Raw genomic sequence first — 19737 nt, forward strand, 5'->3', positions numbered from 1 at the left:
AATAAACATATTGATTCGGATCCCATCTACCAACCTCTGAGAAAAAGAACCAGAAATGATATTACCCACCTTAAGAGACCAAGGCACAAAAACAGAAACAAAGCACTTCACTGGAGGCTTGCTAACTTGGCGACAAAATGCCTGGAAACAAACCTTCCAGCTCAGTGAGCAAACTTACAACCTGAACCTCAACCTGAGCTACAAATCTTCTGAAAAGATATGCAATATCTCATTTGTCCAAATTACACTCTTTCTGCCACTCTTGTGCCCATTAACCCAATTGATCAAGATCTCTTTGTAATCTTAGATAACCTTCTTCACTGTCCATTATACCGCCAAGCCGTCATCTGCAAACTTACTAACCATGCCTTCTATATTCTCATCCAAATCATTTCTGTAAATAACAGACAAAAGTGGATCCTGTACTGATCCCTGTGGAACACAACTGGTGACAGGCCTCCAGTCAGAAAAGCAACCCTGCCTCCTACCATAAAGCTAATTTTGTAACCAATTGGCAAGCTCATCCTGATCCCAATGTGATCTACCATGCAGAACGTCTACCACTCTGCCCTCATCAATGTTTTAGTTTCTTCATTAAAAAAACTCAACCAGGTTTGTATTTCTTCCTTCACGTGCTCCCAGTGTGGTTGCCAGGGCCATCAGTGATGGCCATTCTACTTCCACAACTTCTATTGTCACCTCCCTACCCCCCCGCGCCCCCCCCCCCCCAATATAGCCCAGAACGACAATCAGGTTCTCTAATCCTCATCTTATACAATTTGGCTTTCATTCGTTTACAAATCATCCACTTCCATTACCTCCAGCATGATGTCATTACCAATCTTTGCAATTTCAACATCAACCTTCTGAAGGGACCAAGCATTCAGTTACACCTTATCTTCTCACTATCACGGCCACAAAGTCTCTTACCTATTAAGATAGTGATTTCATTCATAATATTCTTTGCTTGCAGTGCTCTGCTTGCATTGTAAAATGGGTGATCGCTTTCTGGAACACTTCCATTTAATTGACAAACACAGTGGGCAGCACGGTGGCACAGTGGTTAGCACTGCTGCCTCACAGCGCCAGAGACCCGGGTTCAATTCCCGACTCAGGCGACTGACTGTGTGGAGTTTGCACATTCTCCCCGTGTCTGCATGGGTTTCCTCCGGGTGCTCTGGTTTCCTCCCACACTCCAAAGATGTGCAGGTCAGGTGAATTGGCCATGCTAAATTGCCCGTAGTGTTAGGTAAGAGGTAAATGTAGGGGTATGGATGGGTTTCGCTTCGGCGGGTCGGTGTGGACTTGTTGGGCCAAAAGGGCCTGTTTCCACGCTGTAAGTAATCTAATCTAATCTAATCCTGACTTTTCTGTTGCTGTCATTTCAATTCCTCCCTTAATTGGACCTCTCTGACTTCAGTGAGCCACACTCTTCAAATGAAACTCAATTTAAGCTTGATGAACAGTATATCATCTTTCAATCTAAAATTTTACATCCTTCTGGACTCACCATTGCAGATCACAAAACCCTGACATTTTTTGCTACTTAATCTTTGTCTCCCACCTATCAGAGTTCCCTTTTGCTCTTCCTTTCCTTCCCCCACCTTGTTTGAAACTCATTACACATCCAAACTTTCACAGTCACAGACCTGAAATATTGAGTCCATTTCTCTCCACACAGATGACGTCTGACCTGACTATTTCCAGAACTTCCCATTCTTATATCCGATTCCATACCCATTTCTTCAAATTAGTACTAGAATCTTAAACATCCACATGTGACAGAACAGAGAAGATGGATGTAGGTGAAGGAGAGGTGATGGACAGATCCAGAGGGTGGTGCCAAGTTAGATGCTTAGGATTGGGATAATGTGGCAGAGGGGAAAATGAGTGGTTGCAGGGTCCCAAGGCAGAATATGTGGGGCTCCTCCTCCAGACGTCAGGTGGTAAATGTTTGGCCATGACTCAGGACCTGCATGTCCTTGACAAAGTGGGAAGTGGGAGGTTTCAGCCACGAGGTGGTGGGGTTGCTTGGTGTAGATTTCTCAGAGAGGTTCTCTGAAATGATCCACAAGAAGGCGTCCTGTCTCCCCGACGTACAGGAGACCACATCGGGCGCTACGGATGTGGTAGATGATATAGGTAGAGGCGCACCTCCTCCACTTCATGCACCACGGCCTTAAACCCCACCCCTCCCAAAGCAACAAGGACAGAATCTCCCTGTCCTCACCTTTCACCCCATCAACCTCCGCATGCATCATATCATCATCTGTCACTTCCGCCACCTCCAAACAGACCCCACCACCACAGATGTATTTCCCTCCCCAAACCATTCCCTCCGCAACTCCCTCATCAGGTCCACGATGCCCATCAGCCTACACCTTTCATTGCCATCACAGGAAGTGCAAAACCTGTGCCCACGTTACACCCCTCACCTCTATCCAAGGTCCCATGGGATCCTTCCACATCTGTCAGAAATTTACCTGTACCGCTACCAATGTTATCTACTGCATCCGTTGCACCCGGGATAAACGTGGATTTCAACAGCTTCCTAATTTCCCCTCCTCCCACATTATCCCAGTCACCACCCTCCAGATCTGTGCATCATTCCCCTCTGACCTATCACATTGTCTCTCACCTTCATCTACCTATAACTTTCTCAGCCACCTCCCCCCCTCCCCCCAGCCCCACCCCCTTCCCATTTATCTCTCAGCCCCTGATCCACATGTTTCATTCCTGATGAAGAGCTTTTGCCCGAAATGTCGATTCTCCTGCTCCTCGGATGCTGCCTGACCTGATATGTTTTCCAAGCAACACACTTGTGACTTTTCAACCTTGTTCCCAGGATTAGTAGTGTGGATTATTGGACAATGACACTCCCGAAGGACTGACAGTGCACCTGAGACAAGGCAATCGGAAGAGGCTGAACAGGCTGGGGCTGTTTTCCCTGGTGCATCGGAGGCTGAGGGGTGACCTTATAGAGGTTTATAAAATTATGAGGGGCATAGATAGGATAAATAGACAAAGTATTTTCCCTGGGATCAGGCAGTCCAGAACTAGAGGGCATAGGTTTAAGGTGAGGGGGAAAGACATAAAAGAGATCTAACGGGCAACTTTTTCACACAGAGGGTGGTACGTGTATGGAATGAGCTGCCAGAGGAAGTGGTGGAGGCTGGTACAATTGCAACATTTAAGAGGCATTTGGATGGGTATATGAATAGGAAGGGTTTGGAGGGATATGGGCCGTGTGCTGGCAGGTGGGACTAGATTGGGTTGGGATATCTGGTCGGCATGGACGGGTTGGACCAAAGGGTCTGTTTCCGTGCTGTACATCTCTATGACTTTATGATAATTAAGGAACGTCCCAAACATCAACAGGTCCGGGTTCTTCGCTCAAAACAACCAGCTCCCAGACCAACCATCACTTTCACTTTCCCATCTCTAGTGTCCAATCCAGCTCCCCTTTCCCCCTCAGCGAGAGCCCGGCACTGACCAACGTTAAACCCTAACACCCGGGTCAACAGGAGCGGGCCTGGGGACCAGGCGGCTGCACCGCTCGGCGACAGCTGCGCCCGAACCGGTTACAACCGCCCGCACTCCGCCCCCCCCCCCCCCAAGCAAGAGGACGGTGCGCTCAGACTCCCCGTTTTCGATCGTGAAAGGGGACGTGTATTTCCCCTGACCCGCGCGATGCCGCAGTTGTTTATGTTAAAGACCCCGACAGCGTAAACACAACACTCACCGCCGCCATAACTCCGTCACCGACACCACTGCGCAGCCGCACACGGCACTCGCCTCCCCTCCACAGACTGAACTCAATGCGCAGCCGCAACACACGGCACTCGCCTCCCCTCCACAGACTGAACTCAATGCGCAGCCGCAACACACGGCACTCGCCTCCCTCCACAGACTGAACTCAATGCGCAGCCGCAATACACGGCACTCGCCACCCCTCCACTACCAGAACTCAATGCGCAGCCGCAACACACGGCACTCTCTGCTCCTCCACTATCAGAACTCAATGCGCAGCCGCAACAGACGGCACTCTCTGCTCCTCCACTATCAGAACTCAATGCGCAGCCGCAACAGACGGCACTCTCTGCTCCTCCACGATCAGAACTCAATGCGCAGCCGCAATAGACTGCGCTGTCCACCCCTCCACAGCCAGAACTCAATGCGCAGCCGCAACAGACGGCACTCTCTGCTCCACCACTACCAGAACTCAATACGCAGCCGCCAACACGGCACTCTCCCCCCTCATCCAGAACTCAATGCGCAGCCGCAAACACGGCACTCTCCCCTCCACAACCGGAACTGAATGCGCAGTCGCACCAGCTGGCATTCCCCACTCCCACTGCTTCAGCGAGCGACACGTCACGGCAGGTCTGACCCCCATGTGACCCGAAAGCATAACGCAACGCCGCCATCTTGGTAAGGGCAGAAGCCAAAGGTGTTGTGGAGGAGAAGCTCTAAACTAATTTTGGTTTATTAACTGTTAGGCAAACCAGCTTTTGTTGGAGAGCTCCAACACCGCCCCCAGTTTGCTAGGGTGTTCAAGAACAACAGCATCAGATCTGACACAGAGATCATGGTTTACTAATCCATGGTGGCTCCCATCCTCCTCTATGGCTCTGAAACATGGACAGACTACAGCAGACATCTCAAGGCAGTGGAGCAGTACCATCAAATGCTCCCTGCGCAAGATCCTGCACATTTGTTGGGAAGAAAGCAGCATCAACACCAGTGCCCTTGATCAGGTCAACATTCCCAGCATCGAGGCACTGACCACCTTCGATCAGATGTGATGAGCTGACCATGACTGACACGAAACTCCCCAAACTGGTGCTCTATTCCTAGGCAACTGTACCAACTACCAAAAAGGGCAGCACGGTGGCTCCATGGTTAGCACTGGTTAATGCAGGTCAGGCAGCATCCGAGGAGCAGGAGAATCAACGTTTCGGGCAAAAGCCCTTCATCAGGAATGAGACATGTGGATCGGGGGCTGAGAGATAAATGGGAAAGGGGTGGGGCTGGAGGGAGGGTGGAGGTGGCTGAGGAAGTTTTAGGTGAAACCCAGCTGGCCTGGCAGTATCGATCGGCAACAAAACAATATTTGGAGTTCAAAGAAGATTGTCTTCATTAATTTAAGACTCTAAATGATGATTATTGAAATATTGCCAATTGTTGGGGAAAATAAATCTGATTTACTCCTGTCCTTTAGAGAAGAAAACTACTATCCTTTCCCAGTCTGAACTACACAGGGGCAGCACAGTGTCTCACTGGTTAGCACTGCTGCATCACAATGCCAGGGAACCAGACTTGATTGCAGCCTCGGGTGACTGTCTGTGTGGAGTTTGCACATTCTCCCTGCGTCTGTGTATGTTTCGTCCGGGTGCCCCGGTTTCCTCCCACACTCCAAAGATGTGCAGGTTAGGTGAATTGGCCATGCTAAATTACCCATAATGTTAGGTGCATTAATCAGGCGAAAATGGGTCTGGGTGGGTTACTCTTTGGAGAGTTGGTGTGGACTTGTTGGGCCAAAGGGCCTGTTTCCACACTGTAGGGAATCTAATCTAAAACCTGTGACTCCATACCAACGGCAATGTGGTTTAATCCTAAGCTCTTGACAGTGTTTGCTGCGGTCTTATTTTTTCTCTTGTAACATGAAGGTGTTTTAGATTGTACATTTGAAGTATGAAACTCCAATGAAAGTTTTAACATCTTATCACAGATCTTCCAAAAATCCAATGGGTATTTCTGTAAAAACAATTGATCTCAGTAGAGCTGTTTTCTGGGCAATATACTGTGGCTCAGCCAACAATGCCCACATCCTAAAAATTGGACTCAAACTTTATTTCTGCCCTCAGTGCGCTCCCCCCTTCAAAGGATAATGCCCTATTGCCTCAGCTATCTGTAGAGACATGAAGACAAATATTCCATGCAGCTCACCACCCCTCTCAATCACCCCATTCCCTGCCCAAAGCTCCCCAACTTTCCTGGAATAAAAATGGGAAATGCTGGCGAAACATGCTGGAATCTGGGTTTCCGTGGGAGCACCTTCATGGACCTACCCGCAGTCCAGGTGATGCCCAGTGTGAATCCTAGTGCTGCCAGGGCTGTTGGAACAAGTTTCCTTTTTTTTAATGGGGTGTGGGTGTTGCTAACAAGGCCAGCATTTGCTTCCCATTTTTTAAATAAATATTTTTATTGAAAACATTTTAAAATCTTTTACAAAACATCTATATACAAAAAAATCATCAAAACAGAAAAAAAGGCAGTACTATTGTTAATGAACAACCTACTATTCTACCAAAACAGACATATCTACTGAAATTAAGCTACAAGCATGTTAAATAAATACTAATTTAAACTAAATTCAAATAACTTAAATAATATCTCACTACTTTATTCTGTCTCACTCATCACATCGCCATTGAGGCTCCCATCGCTGAGAGCACCATCTACAGTACCCGTATTCTTTTTCCCCAGTCTCCTCCTACCAGGGCCCCACAGGCACCCATACTGATTCCCATGGCTATATCACGGCCCTAATTAATATTGCAGATAAGTCTGCATCAATATAAATTAAAAAGAGCCGCCACATCTAAAATGTCTTTTGTGGTGCACCATGTCTGTGAGGTAATCTTGGGGGAGATGCTCCATCACTAGCCTAAGCCACCGCGTAAGACCGGGTGGTTCTTCTGACATCCAATTCAGTAGAATGTTCTTCCTCGTGCAATGAGTCAGGATGTTACACAGTTTCTTTCCATGTTCCCCCCAGAGATGGCGAATTTGGCAATCCCAAAATAAGAATTATTGGATCCACGTTTTTTCAATCCCCAGGATGTCCTTTAGCTCCCTTACTATAGCACTCCAGTATCTCTGGATCTTACAACATGACCAATAGCAATGTGTGTAAGAGTGCCTATACTAATGTTACATTTGGGACACCCTGGTGAAATTTCTCTCTTGAACTTAGCTAGCCTCTCTCACACCAAATGAGCCCTGTGTAAGATCTTCAATTGTATGGCCCGCACTCTGTTACATACTGAGATTTTCTTACATTCCCCCAGATGTCTTCCCATATCTCTGATGAAACATCCTGTCCTAGCTCTTGATTCCATGTCCTACAGAGTCCTTCCATGTCCCCTAGAGCATGACCTTTCTGTAACTGATATAAAGTACTGACTGAGAGAGCACCCGTACACTGGAGTACTCTTTTCTCCACATCTGATTTGTAACATTGGGCCAGGAGCGTGGTCTTCCTCTGTATACAGTCCCTTATCTGAAAGTATTGGAAAAGTATTAGACAATCCATATTTCTGACTTAACTGACTAAATGACATGAGGATCTCCCCCTCGAATAAATCTCCCAGACAGGAGATTCCCTTATTCTCCCCTGCTTTTAAGCCGGAGTCCATTGGCCCAGGTTTAAATCCTTTGGCTCCCTTCATCAGGCTAAATGGCGAAGTCTTAGACCAATTACCCTTGTCTTGCCTCATTTCCCTCCAGGTACTCACAATATTTAAAACAATTGGGCTTTTACACTGTTGGGTCACAGATTTTCATCTTGTCCATAAATGATAAATTAACGAAAGGACAGCTCGATTACGAGGCTTCAAAATCAAGCCAAACTGACTCCCAAATTCTCCCATAGTCACCAACATATGTTAGCCGGGCACTTATTTGGTATTTCTTTAAATCCGGGAGATCCACCCCTCCCTGACCCTGCGAAAGCTGCAATTTAGTGAATTTAATTAGAGGGCACCTGTAGCACCAAATAAAGGACTCTAGCCAACCACTGAGTCTCCGTAACACTTGTCTAGGTAACAACAAGGGGGGCATTCTCATGGGTACAATAGGCGAGGAAGAACATTCATCTTCATCAGGGCTATTCAGCCCAACCATGATAACGGTAACCCCTCCCACCGCTGCAAGTCCTCTTTTATCCTCTCTAGTAGTTGTACACAGTTAGCTTTATGCAGCAGGTAGAAGGAAGGGGTAATAAAAATTCCCAAGGACAAAAAACCTTTTGGTGACCATCTAAATGGGAACTGCATTCCATCCTTCAGATTAGGCACCTCCACTAATCCCCCTACCAACATGGCTTCCAACTTTGTAAAATTGATCCTGTAACCTGAGAAACCACCGTATGAATTAATTGTTTGAATCGGTCGAGGAACAGACTTCTCCGGATTGGCCAAAAACAAAAGGACATCGTCAGCATATAGGGTGATCTTATGCTCCCCGTTCCCACCTTTGGCACTACTATTTTAGGAGCCTCCTGATAGTTTTGACTAACGGCTCAAGTGCCAAGGTAAATAACAGCGGTGATAAAGAACACCCCTGTCGAGTATCTCTTTCAATGTTAAAGTTATCTGACTTAGCACCATTTGTAATGACTACTTCCTTAGAATCATTATACAGTACTGTTACCCATCTGGCAAAGGACCCCTCCAAACCAAAGTGCTTGTGGACCTGAAATAGATACGGCTATTCCATCTGATGAAACATTTTTTTTGTGTCTAGGGAGCCCACCAAACCCGGGATCAATCTTTGCTGGCATACCTGTACTGTGTTCAGTTCTCTCCCGATATTGTTGGAGGAGCTATGGCCCTTAACAAAACCTGGTAAAAACAATGACTGCAGATGCTGGAAACCAGATTCTGGAAGAGCACAGCAGTTCAGGCAGCATTCGAGGAGCAGCGAAATCGACGTTTCGGGCAACCTGTCTGGTCTTCTTTTATAATATGGACAGGACCTTCTCCAACCTCAGAGCCTACGTCTTGGATAGAATTTTAAACTCTGCATTCAGCAGCAAAATTGGTCTATATAAAGCACGTTCTTCGGGGTCCTTTTCTTTCTTTTAAATGAAGGCGATATTAGCCTCCCTGAGAGAGTGTGGCAGATAATCCTCTATAAAAGAATAGCTATACATCGCCAGAAGTGGCTCCACTAACATGTTTATGAGTTCCTTGTAGAATTCAGTTGGGAATCCATCTGCTCCCAGTGCTTTCCCACCCTGGAGATGCCTTATTGCTTCCTGCACTTCCTGTACTGTTAGAGGCGCATTTAAAGGGGAAGCCTGCTCCATTCTTATATTGGGGAGATCCAGATTTTCAAAAAAGGACTGCATTCCCATGGTACTGTGTTCAGCACCCTCCGACTGATGTAGCTCTGTAAAATATTCCCTAAACCTGACATGGATTTACGGGTAACCATACCAGCCTTCTGCCTAACAGACGTAATAGATTGGGAAGCTTTTTTCCTCCTTGTCAAATAAGCCAGATATCTACCAGGCTTATCTCCAAACTGAAACAGTCTTTGTTTGGCAAAAGAGACCTCTTTTTTAGTTCCTTGTGTGTGCATTGAGTTGAGAGCAGCCCAGAGAGCTGTGATCCGCTGCAGCTAAACCAATGACAGCTATTATAACACGTTTTGTCAACTACCTTCAGCCGGGCCTCCAGCATCTTTTGCTGCTCCTCCCTCTGCCTCCTTCTATTCGGCAAATATGAAATGATTAGACCTTGTAAACATGCCTTAGTTGCCTCCCAAAGTATTGCCAGATTACTAGCCGTACCTGAGTTAACATCCCAAAAGGCCCTGAACTCTCTTCTGCTATACTCAACTAATTTGCAATCCCCTAACAACAATGGCTCCATGCGCCAGTGATGTGCATCCATTCCACCACCCTAGATTTTAACATCTAGATACACTACCGCATGATCGGAAATAGCTATATTCCCAATTTTGTATGCCAATGTTCTGTCCAAACCATCAGTTGGCATAAAAAAACATCAATTCACATATGGCACTTGTGTGGGTTGGAATAGAACGTGAAGTCTCCTCCATTAGAGTGGAGGTACCTCCACACATCCACTTGTCCCAACTCATCACACATGTCCACCAACTGTTTCCATGCTGTACATCTCTATGACTCTATGTTTAGACTGCATGGGCATACCAGCCAGGCCCTTTGACACCCTGTTAACCTCTGAATCTATTAGACGATTAAAATCCTCTCCTATAATCTTACGGCAACCCCAAGATTAATTAATTTAGCCATTACATCAATTAGAAATTTAAGCCGGAGGACATTATACATTCAAGTCGCCCCATACTCTTGTCTATGTATTAGGGCTTTAAGAATGGTAAACTGTCCATGTTCATCCTTAATCTGCTCCGTTACCTGGAAAGGGAGGTTCCCTCTTACCAGTATAGTCTCTCCTCTGCTCTTAGAGCTGAAGGATGAGAAAAAAAATACCCTGTCATAATCCCCCTGCTGCAGTTTCAGATGCTCCTTATCGGTTAATAGGGGTGGCTCAGCGGCTAGCACTGCTGCCTCACAGCACCAGGGACCCGGGTTCGATTCCAGCCCCGGGTGACTGTCTGTGTGGAGTTTGCGCGTTCTCCCCGTGTCTGTGTGGGTTTCCTCCGGGTGCTCCGGTTTCCTCCCACAGTCCAAAGATGTGCAGGTCAGGTGGATTGGCCACGCTAAATTTCCCACAGTGTTAGGTGCATTAGTCAGATAGAAATGGGTCTGGGTAGGTTACTCTTCGGAGTGTCGGTGTGAACTGGTTGGGCTGAAGGGCCTGTTTCCATACTGCAGGGAATCTAATCTAATTGCTTCTCCTGCAGCAGGGCAATGTCCATCCTTTCCTTCCTAAGGCTTTTAATAGGGGAAAGGCTCCCTTTTATATTCCAGGTTCACCACCTGAACAACCCACGAGCCATGGTCATCCAGAGCAGTCCATGATTTCCCAGGAGGAGGTGTGATGAGCTATAAAGACATTAATTGCATGAGATCTAAAAACTATTCCTATAAAAACAATTACAACTAAAAAAACACTACATTTAGCTGAAACAAACACCCAAATAACCTCCCAATTCGTTCAAGATCTTGCCCCTTGTCCATAGGGGGCACCCCTCCCAATCCTTATTACTATCTTAACTCTCTCTAACTGAGACCATGCCCTAGCCTGAGGCAATTCACAAATGAGGAAAACCTGTTATTTACATTCTGAGAGTTAACAATGGATGTCCATCCCCCACCTCCACCCATCTTAACCACAGGTATAGCCAACCCCAATACAAAATCGAAAGGTCAGCAGTTTAAAAAAAAGAGCCCTGGATAATACCCAACCGACTGATATATAAAACAATTACAATTTTACAACACAGCTGTACATATAAAACCAATACCCACGAAAAAGGAAGGGGGAGAGAGAAGTTAAAAAAGGGGCAATAAAAATACCCACACCATTATCTGCAATGACGCCCCTAACCTCCCCCCACCCCCCCCCCAATCCAGATCCTTCAATTCAAAGTTACAAAGTCCTTTGCCTTTTCTGCAGAGTAAAGGTTATATATCGTCCCCCCGTGGGTGAAACGCAACACGGCCAGGTATCTCAAGGTGTATTGAATATTCAGGTCCTTTAATTCTTTCTTGACTTCATCAAATGTCCTTTTCTTAATTAGGGCTCCTGAAAAGGTGAATTCCTTCTCAATGTTCTTCCTGTTTCCACTATTAACTGTTTTTCTCTCTAATACAGGGACTGCACTCGGACAGTGCAGGAGTGTGGGTCCGACCCAGACCTGCGTATTGCGATCCAGTGGGGCTGCTCCATGCTCACCAGGTCCAACTCCAGCCCCAGGAACTTTGGGAGTCACCCCTGCAAGAAGCTGACGAGATCCGGAAGACCCACGGTCTGTAAGTTTTTCCTTTTATTTTGATTTTCCAGGTCGTTGATTTGATCCTGAAGGACCTGAACCTGGTCTTCCAGCGTTCGGATTCTTCCTCCCGAGACCTCCGCCACGGCCTCCGATGCTGCGGTCAGCTCCTCCACTGCCTCCAGTCTTCGTTCCACCAGCTGCATTTCCAGCTCATCCTTCTTCAGCCTGGCAGATGGTGGCTCAACTCCTGCTTGGATAAATGCTGCTGTCCTGCTGGATCCACAGGGGCCACCCCGGGACGTTGAAGACTGGTGCAGGCACCCCTGGTGCAGTAGGGGAGTGCCTTGTCTGCTGTACCCCTTTAGGCCCCTTTCCTTTATTTGACCTCATCCAGGCCGTAAAGCTATCACACACGATTTCAGCAGCTCCAGTTGATCAGTAAGTTTAAATTAATACCTTTTCTCCTGGGGGTGGTTGGTAAGGGGGAGGGGGAAGGTAAAGGTCCACCTTGCCCAGGGTATGGCACAGAGCCCAGCACAGCTGACCACACAGACTGCCGCCATCTTGGATCGCCTGCTTCCCATCTTTAATTGCCCTTGAACTGAGTTACTCACTCGGCCATTTCAGAGGGCAGTTAAGAGTTAACCACATTGCTATGGATCTGGATGCCCAGCTGAAAATGTGTTGCTGGTTAAAGCACAGCAGGTTAGGCAGCATCCGAGGAATAGGAAATTCGACGTTTCGGGCATAAGCCCTTCATCAGGAATGGGGAGAGTGTGCCAAGCAGGCTAAGATAAAAGGTAGGGAGGAGGGCCTATCACCCTCACCTTGACCTCCTTCCACCTATCACATCTCCATCGCCCCTCCCCCAAGTCCCTCCTCCCTACCTTTTATCTTAGCCTGCTTGGCACACTCTCCTCATTCCTGATGAAAGGCTTATGCCCGAAACGTCGAATTTCCTATTTCTTGGATGCTGCCTGACCTGCTGTGCTTTAACCAGCAACACATTTTCAGCTGTGATCTCCAGCATCTGCAGACCTCATTTTTTACCCGAAGATCTGGATGCCCAGTCAAGAGCAAGGAAGGCAAATTTCCTTCCCTGAAAGATATTATTGAACCTGGTGCGTTCTGTGACAATCCTCCATCCTCCTGACCCAGCCTTGTGGGTCAACCCACAGCAAGTGGACTGCAGCAATTCAAGAAGGCAGTTCACCCCCACCTTCTCAAGTAGGGATGGGCTATCAATGCTGGCCAGTCAACAACGCCCAAATTCCACAAATGAATAAAAAATTTGGTGATAGTTAGCATTGTTGGAATAATTTCATTAGCTACCATGGTGGGATTTGAACCCATGCCTTCAGAGAGGCAGCTTAGGCCTAACGGAGGGTTAGTCTCAGGACATTACCGCTATACCATCATCTCCCCAATTAGCTAGGTAACAGCTCCAGAGGATGGGTCCACCTCCCAGTGAGAGCCGGATGTCTGACTGGGAGACAGTAAGGACTGCAGGTGCTGGAAGCCATAGTCAATGGACGCGAAACTGGAAAAGCACAGCAGGTTAGACAGCATCCGAGGAGCAGGAAAGTCAGGGTTTCGGACTGAAACCCTTCATCAGGATGATGAGGGTTTTGGCATGAAACATTGTCCCCTCAGATGCTGTCTGACCTGTTGTGCGTTTCCAGGTTCACATCCATTGACTGATGCTTGACGTTGCACAGATTTACTTCCTGCACCATATTATGACTCATTCCAAACCTGCTGACACACTGCGGGAGAGGGGGAATTGCTGTCCCACCTTCTAATCTAGAACCTATCGATCATGTATGGAGTGTTCATGATGCAGTTCCACAGGTTAGGAAAGAGACCGAAAAACTCTGGATGCTGGAAACCTACTAACGTATCCCCACTATTTCATAAAGGGGAGAAAAACATGAATGTGTGCAGCTAACACAACAAGATGAAGTAACAGCTGGAGCATTGAAGAGACTGTAAACCACTTCCGTAGGGATGAATCAGATGGGCTGAATAGCCTTCTTCATCCGTGAACCTTTTCTACCATGTGGGTTTTAATCAACTAGGAGAAAGCGAGCACTGCAGATGCTAGAGATCAGAGTTGAGAATGTGATGCACAGCAGGTCGGGCAGCATCCGAGGAGCAGGAGAGTCGACATTTTGGGTTTAAGCCCTTCATCAGGAATGGTGAAAGGCTTATGCCTGAAACGTCAACTCTCTTGCTCCTGGATGCTGCCCGACCTGCTGTGCTTTTCCAGCAACACACTCTCGACTACAACGTAGGATTTGCCACACATAGGGGCTGGACCTTATACTCACTGCCCCTGGGTTTGAAGATGGGGATTTTATTAACTCCAGTTGGCTGCCTGCTCGCTGCCTATCCCCCAACCCCCCCTTAAACAGCTGCAGGGTCAAATGGTGTGTGTGTATTTCCTCTCTCACCCCACTCTCCGGGGAGAATCTGGCTTTAAGTCTTGTCTCTATGTCTTCTCCACTAGATGGAGCTCTTACACCACTAATTCCAAGATCCCAAAATCAAAGTAAATACTCACCTGCTACATTATACAACCTTTTAAATTTAAACAGTAACTTACAAATTGTTATTCTCAAGACACCAGTTAGAGGCATCAATGTAAAAAAGGGCAACTTCAGGAGTTGAGAACGGTCAGTGGCGTAGCAGCTTGACCCTCAGAGACTGCATTGCCATATTCAGTTATAATTCCAACTGAGCTTAATTAGCAAAGTGCAGCATGAAGTGTCTCTACAGAGGCCGGTATACCATCACCAAGTAACCCTTTCTTCCCGCATGGAGAGCCCTTGATACTGGTCTGGCTCCCTGAGAGCCACATCTCAGAGTGAGCAGAACCTCTGATATAAACTCCTGTTTCTACCTCTAGATCCTCTAATCCAGACTCCGATTTCCAGCATCTGCAGTCCTCACTTTTGTCCTGTTCCTACCTGTCAGCCAGGGCTCCCTGATTGGACCAGGTTCAACAGCCCCAATCCGGGAACTCCTATTCTATGTGGTCCGCCTGGCTGACCTCGTCACAATCACTACATCAGCAGATCCACAAGTTTTTCAACAGGTTGTTTGTTGTTATCTCTAGTCCATTTTATCTCCGTCTATCAGATTGATCCAGTATAAATTTGTTGAAAATTCTGAGGGGGGAGGAATGCCAGTTTACATGCACACACACTGAACATTCCAAATGCAGAGACCATTTCTTAACGTACAGAATCTTTTTGGGAACTAGAGCTTTGCCCTAGCTTTTGGAGTTAGGTTTTAAAATACTTTCTGAAAAAACATCCCTCGAATGACATAGGCGTTACTGGCTGGGCCCAGCATTTATTACCCGTCTCTAGATGCGCCATGAGAAGGTGGGGGTGAGCTGCCTTCTTGAACCACTCCAGTCTGTGTGCTGTAAGTAGACCCCCAATGCCCTAAGGGAGGGAGTTCCATGATATTGACTCAGTGACACTAAAGGAACGGCGATATATTTCCAAGTCGGGATGGTGAGTGGTTTGGAGGGAAACGTGCAAAAGCAACTTGAAGGGGGAAAGGGTTAACAATTCTGACGGCAAACTGATTGGTTCGCTCACAGTACAGTGCTGTGATTAGTTCTCATTCACCACACGAACGCTGATTGGTTCTGACTGATTAAGACACAATTGGCTCTCTCTCTCTCTCTCTCTCTCTCGCTCTCTCGCTCTCTCTCTCTCTCGTTCTTTCTCTCTCTCTCTCGCTCTCTCTCTCGTTCTTTCTCTCTCTCTCTCTCTCTCTCGCTCTCTCTGTGCTCCAAAGTCTGAAACATCAACTCCATTCAAATTTTCCTTTTCCCATGTGTTAGTCACTTATTTCACTTTCAAGACACTATCATTTATATTCTTTGTATGTTCTCTGAAAGTGACTTGGCACCAATCAGCCACATGTTTGACATGTTCCATTTTGGTAACAGGAGTATAATTTGGAGATGAAATGAATCAGTCGGTTTAAAATCCACCTCCTGCTGGATGATATAAATTAATTTTGGAAGCTTTCCATGCCTGATTGAAGGCGTAGATTTTGTTGGAATAATAATGGCCCTTAAGTTTTCTTCTTACACACTCCTCGGAATCCAGATCGTGCCGTGCTCACCAATTGGGATTGGCCCCTTAGAACAAGCACTTAAGTTTAAAATGCCCACTGTCATTTTCAAATCCCCCTGTAGCCTTACCCCTGTCTCAGCTCTGTAGCTTCCTCCAGCCGCACAACCTTTTGAGATATCAGCATTGCATCAGTTCTAGCCTCTTGTACATTCCCTGACCTTTGGAGGCTGGCCATACATTTGCCTGCACTCTAAGGTCATGAAGTTCCTTGCTTCACCTCACTGTCTCGATACCTTGCTATACTCTATGATAACACTCCTTTAACCTGCCTCTTTGGTCATAGACCAATCATCTCATTTTGTGGTTTGGTGTCACATTTAACCTTTTAATGTTCCTGTAAAGTGCATTTGAGTAAAATAAAGAAATTGCATAAATGTTGAATTAATCTTGATCAGACTTTACATCAAGTCAACAAATGATACAATTATAGCTAAATTAATGTAAGATCTGTAAACATTACGATGCTTTACAGTGGCTGTGAAACAAGCACTTTCTATCTCTACAACAATGGATGGCACGGTGGCTCAGTGATTGGCACTGTTGCCTCATGGACCCAGGTTCAATTCCAGCCTCGGATGACTGTCTGTGTGGAGTTAGCACATTCTCCCCGAGTCTGTGTAGGTTTCCTCACACAATCCAAAGATGTGCAGGTTCGGTGAAGTGGCCAGGCTAAATGGCACATAGTGTTCAGGGATGTGTAGGTTGGGTGTACTAGTAGGGGAATGGGTCTGGGTGTGTTACTCTTCAGAGGGTTGGTGTGGACTTGTTGGGCCAAATGGTCTGTTTCCACACTATAGGGATTCTATGAACCACTTTTGCTTAGCTTCATGAGACTTAAAGCTGGATTGTAAAGTCATGTTGGTTTTTAAGGGAATGAATGGAGTGGCATTTTAATCCATCTGAAGGAATGACCAGAAAGACTGGTCACTGAGATATTACTGGTGCAGCTTAACGTGTAAGTGTTTTCTAATGAACCATCAAGGGGATGTTCTCCGGCAGTGCTGGAGTAGGTAGGGCTTGAACCCAGCCTCCTCGTTCAGAGTTCAGGAATGTTATCAGTGTGCTACAAGAGCCCAGAATTAAGAAAACAGAGAAATCAGGAACATTGGAGAGAAAACAGAGTTAATGTTTGACATCCATTCCTCAGACCCAGCTAGACCATCACAAGTAGATTAGATTAGATTCCCTACAGTGTGGAAACAGGCCCTTCAGCCCAATAAGTCCACACCGACCCTCCGAAGAATAACCCACCCAGATCCACTTCCCCCTGACTAATGCAGCTAACACTATGGGCAATTTAACATGGCCAATTCACATGACCTGCACATCTTTATACTGTGGGAGGAAACCAGAGCACCCAGAGGAAACCCATGCAGACACGGGGAGAATGTGCAAACTACACACAGACAGTCACCTGAGGCTGGAATTGAACCTGGGACCCTGGTGTTGTGAGATAGCAGTGCCACTGTGCCACCCATAATTCCTGCCTCTAACCCTCCCCACACACAAGATGTCCAGCATCCACAATTCTTTGTTTTATAAACCAACAGCATTAGGATTGAATTGACAACCCTTGTATTATTAGTACCTTATGCTAACCAACAGCACTAAAGCTCAGTTTCTACACCTGGGGCTGGAACACTCCAACAATACCTTCATTCCCAAGTATTACTGTTTTGTTTCCCACAGGTTAAGAAACAGTTTGTCTCTTCTCTAGGGCTGGGTAAGTGAGTTTGCAACAGAGCAGGTCAGTCTTACACATTTCCCTTTTAAATCTCTGAGCCAATTTGAAAACAAGTTGGATTGTGCTGTGTCCACATCACTCCTGATGCTATCAGTGTTCTCTCAAGACAATCAGGTACACTTTTTTAAAAAATGAGCTGCAAAGTTGCTGAGGCTGGAGGGGAGGGCTTTGAAGGGGGAAAGGGTTAACAATTCTGACAGCACACCCGATTGGTTCGCTCACAGTACAGTGCTGTGATTAGTTCTCATCCACCACAGGAACGCTGATTGGTTCTGGCTGATTGAGACACAATTGGCTCTCTCTCTCTCTCTCTCTCCCTCTCTCTCTCTCTCTCTCTCCCCCCTTTGTGCTCTAAAGTCTGAAGCATCAGCTCCATTCACATTCTCCTTTTCCCCAGCAGTGAATCTTTCACACTGGAAGCCGGCAGTGGAGAATGTTGACAGCTGTGCAGATTTTCAAAGTCACTTCCTCTTGGCCGGCTGATTCTGTGGCATTTCAGTCTCTCACCCTGGGGGGCAGGAAAGTTTGAGAGCAAGCTCAAAAGTTAAGGAGAGTGGGGGTGAGGGGAAGAAAAAGAAGCTTTCACTGCAAGGCAAAAACGTTCCAATTCCCTCACCAGCATGGTCTTTATACCTGTGATAATCCTAATTGCCACAGGTTATAGCCCGGTTTCAACATGCCAGTTTCCCACTGACTGGAGACCCATGAGTGAAGGCTGCAGGGCTGAACTGGCTGAGATTATAGTCTATGCCCGGGTTCTGGCTATCCATCAGGACATGTACAGTGTGTATAACTACCTCCCGTGGCAGTATGAGACCAGTTTGTTCTACTCAGCAGAGATTGAGATGTTGTGTGACCAAGCATGGGGCAGCATGTTGGAAGTACCTGGAGGATCCCGTCTCAACCTCACCGGCCTGGGCTACTTCTCCTGCCAGTCCCACACGGTCATTGAGAACAACAGCTACTTCATCTTCCTCAGGTAAAAGACACCCGAACACAGGGCGAGTGACCACCAGACACACAGATTGATTGCTGGCCTGAAATTGGGCTTTTGTTTTCTACTTAAGACGGTGTGGCTAAAGAAACTCTTTCTCCTTTTTATTTTGTTGGAAATTCTGATTTAGTGTCAATATTGATTATTATAAACAAACTTGAGTTGTTGTAACAAAGATGCAAATTGCTAATTTCTGTTCTAGATGTTCAGATTCTGATTGTGCGAAATTCACTACTTTTACTCATTTATATTTAAGCAGTTTTCTCACCTTGCGGGATACAGTTCAGGTAAAGGGAACACGAGTCTCTGTCTTTCCTCTTGTGGCACAGTGGTAGTGACCCTATCTCTGAACCAGGAGACCCACGTTTGAGTCCCACCTGCTCCAGAGGTGTGTAAGCAGGTTGTTTCAGAAGAAGATATTTTCCTGTTCAGTGTTAAGCGACCATTAGAAATAGGCCATTCAGCCCATCAAGTCTGCTCGATCTATTTGCAGTTTTTCTTTATTTTCAATCCCCATCGAAGGTCTAATTCACTTAGTCTGTGCAATTGAGCCAAGCTATGCCCCTGGACGGTAGTGGTTCATCCTTTAGGAGAGATTTTTAATTGACACAGGGCAGATAGAGGCCAACTAGCACATCCTGCTTCTGCTAGTTCTGTGGTGAGACTCATCCCTGCTCTTTCCTCCTAGCTCTAGAGGTTTTACTATTCCTTACTCTAAGTGTGTCACCAATTATCCTTATTGAATCTATTTGCACTACCCTCTCAGGCAGCACATCCCTGATCACAACAATTTGCTGCTTAAATTATTTCCCCTCTACTGTCCCTCTGGTTTTTTTGCCAATTGCTTTAAACCTCTGTCCTCACCAGCCACTGGAAACAGTTTGTCCTGTTTACACTGTTCAAACCATCCATGACTTCGAACAGTGATCAGCATTCTGTATCTTTATTTTAAACAGGCTTCTCTATTTGTCCAGCTGCAGTCAAAAGACGTGTGTACGTCCATCCCCGCTGTCCTAGTTCCAGCTCCCTGCTTTGAAACTGTGCCCGTTAGTTTATATTTCCTATCTTCATTCTTAGAATGAAAATGCATTACATCAGTTCACACTTTTTGTGTTAAAATACGTCTGCCCATTTCACCAATTTAGTCCTCCTGAAATCTCTCATTATCT

General features: G+C 46.4%; 2 protein-coding genes across 3 annotated transcripts in view; one reads left to right on the plus strand and one right to left on the minus strand.

The window, feature by feature from the left end:
- optn (optineurin) overlaps positions 1-3795 on the minus strand; it is a 45590-nt gene extending 41795 nt beyond the window's left edge. For both annotated transcript variants that reach the window (XM_060842622.1, XM_060842620.1), the window contains exon 1: positions 3743-3795. In XM_060842622.1, coding sequence (XP_060698605.1) covers positions 3743-3751 — 9 coding nt within the window. In that variant the 5' untranslated portion in view covers positions 3752-3795. The remainder of the gene's footprint in view (positions 1-3742) is intronic.
- Positions 3796-17876: 14081 nt separating this feature from the next.
- The window catches only part of ccdc3a (coiled-coil domain containing 3a), a 71061-nt gene continuing 69200 nt past the window's right edge, over positions 17877-19737 (plus strand). The window contains exon 1 of the mRNA XM_060843086.1: positions 17877-18553. Within this exon, the coding sequence (XP_060699069.1) occupies positions 18195-18553 (359 nt within the window). The 5' untranslated portion in view covers positions 17877-18194. The remainder of the gene's footprint in view (positions 18554-19737) is intronic.

The sequence above is a fragment of the Hemiscyllium ocellatum genome, chromosome 23 (assembly GCF_020745735.1).
Source record: "Hemiscyllium ocellatum isolate sHemOce1 chromosome 23, sHemOce1.pat.X.cur, whole genome shotgun sequence".
Lineage (NCBI taxonomy): Eukaryota > Metazoa > Chordata > Chondrichthyes > Orectolobiformes > Hemiscylliidae > Hemiscyllium > Hemiscyllium ocellatum.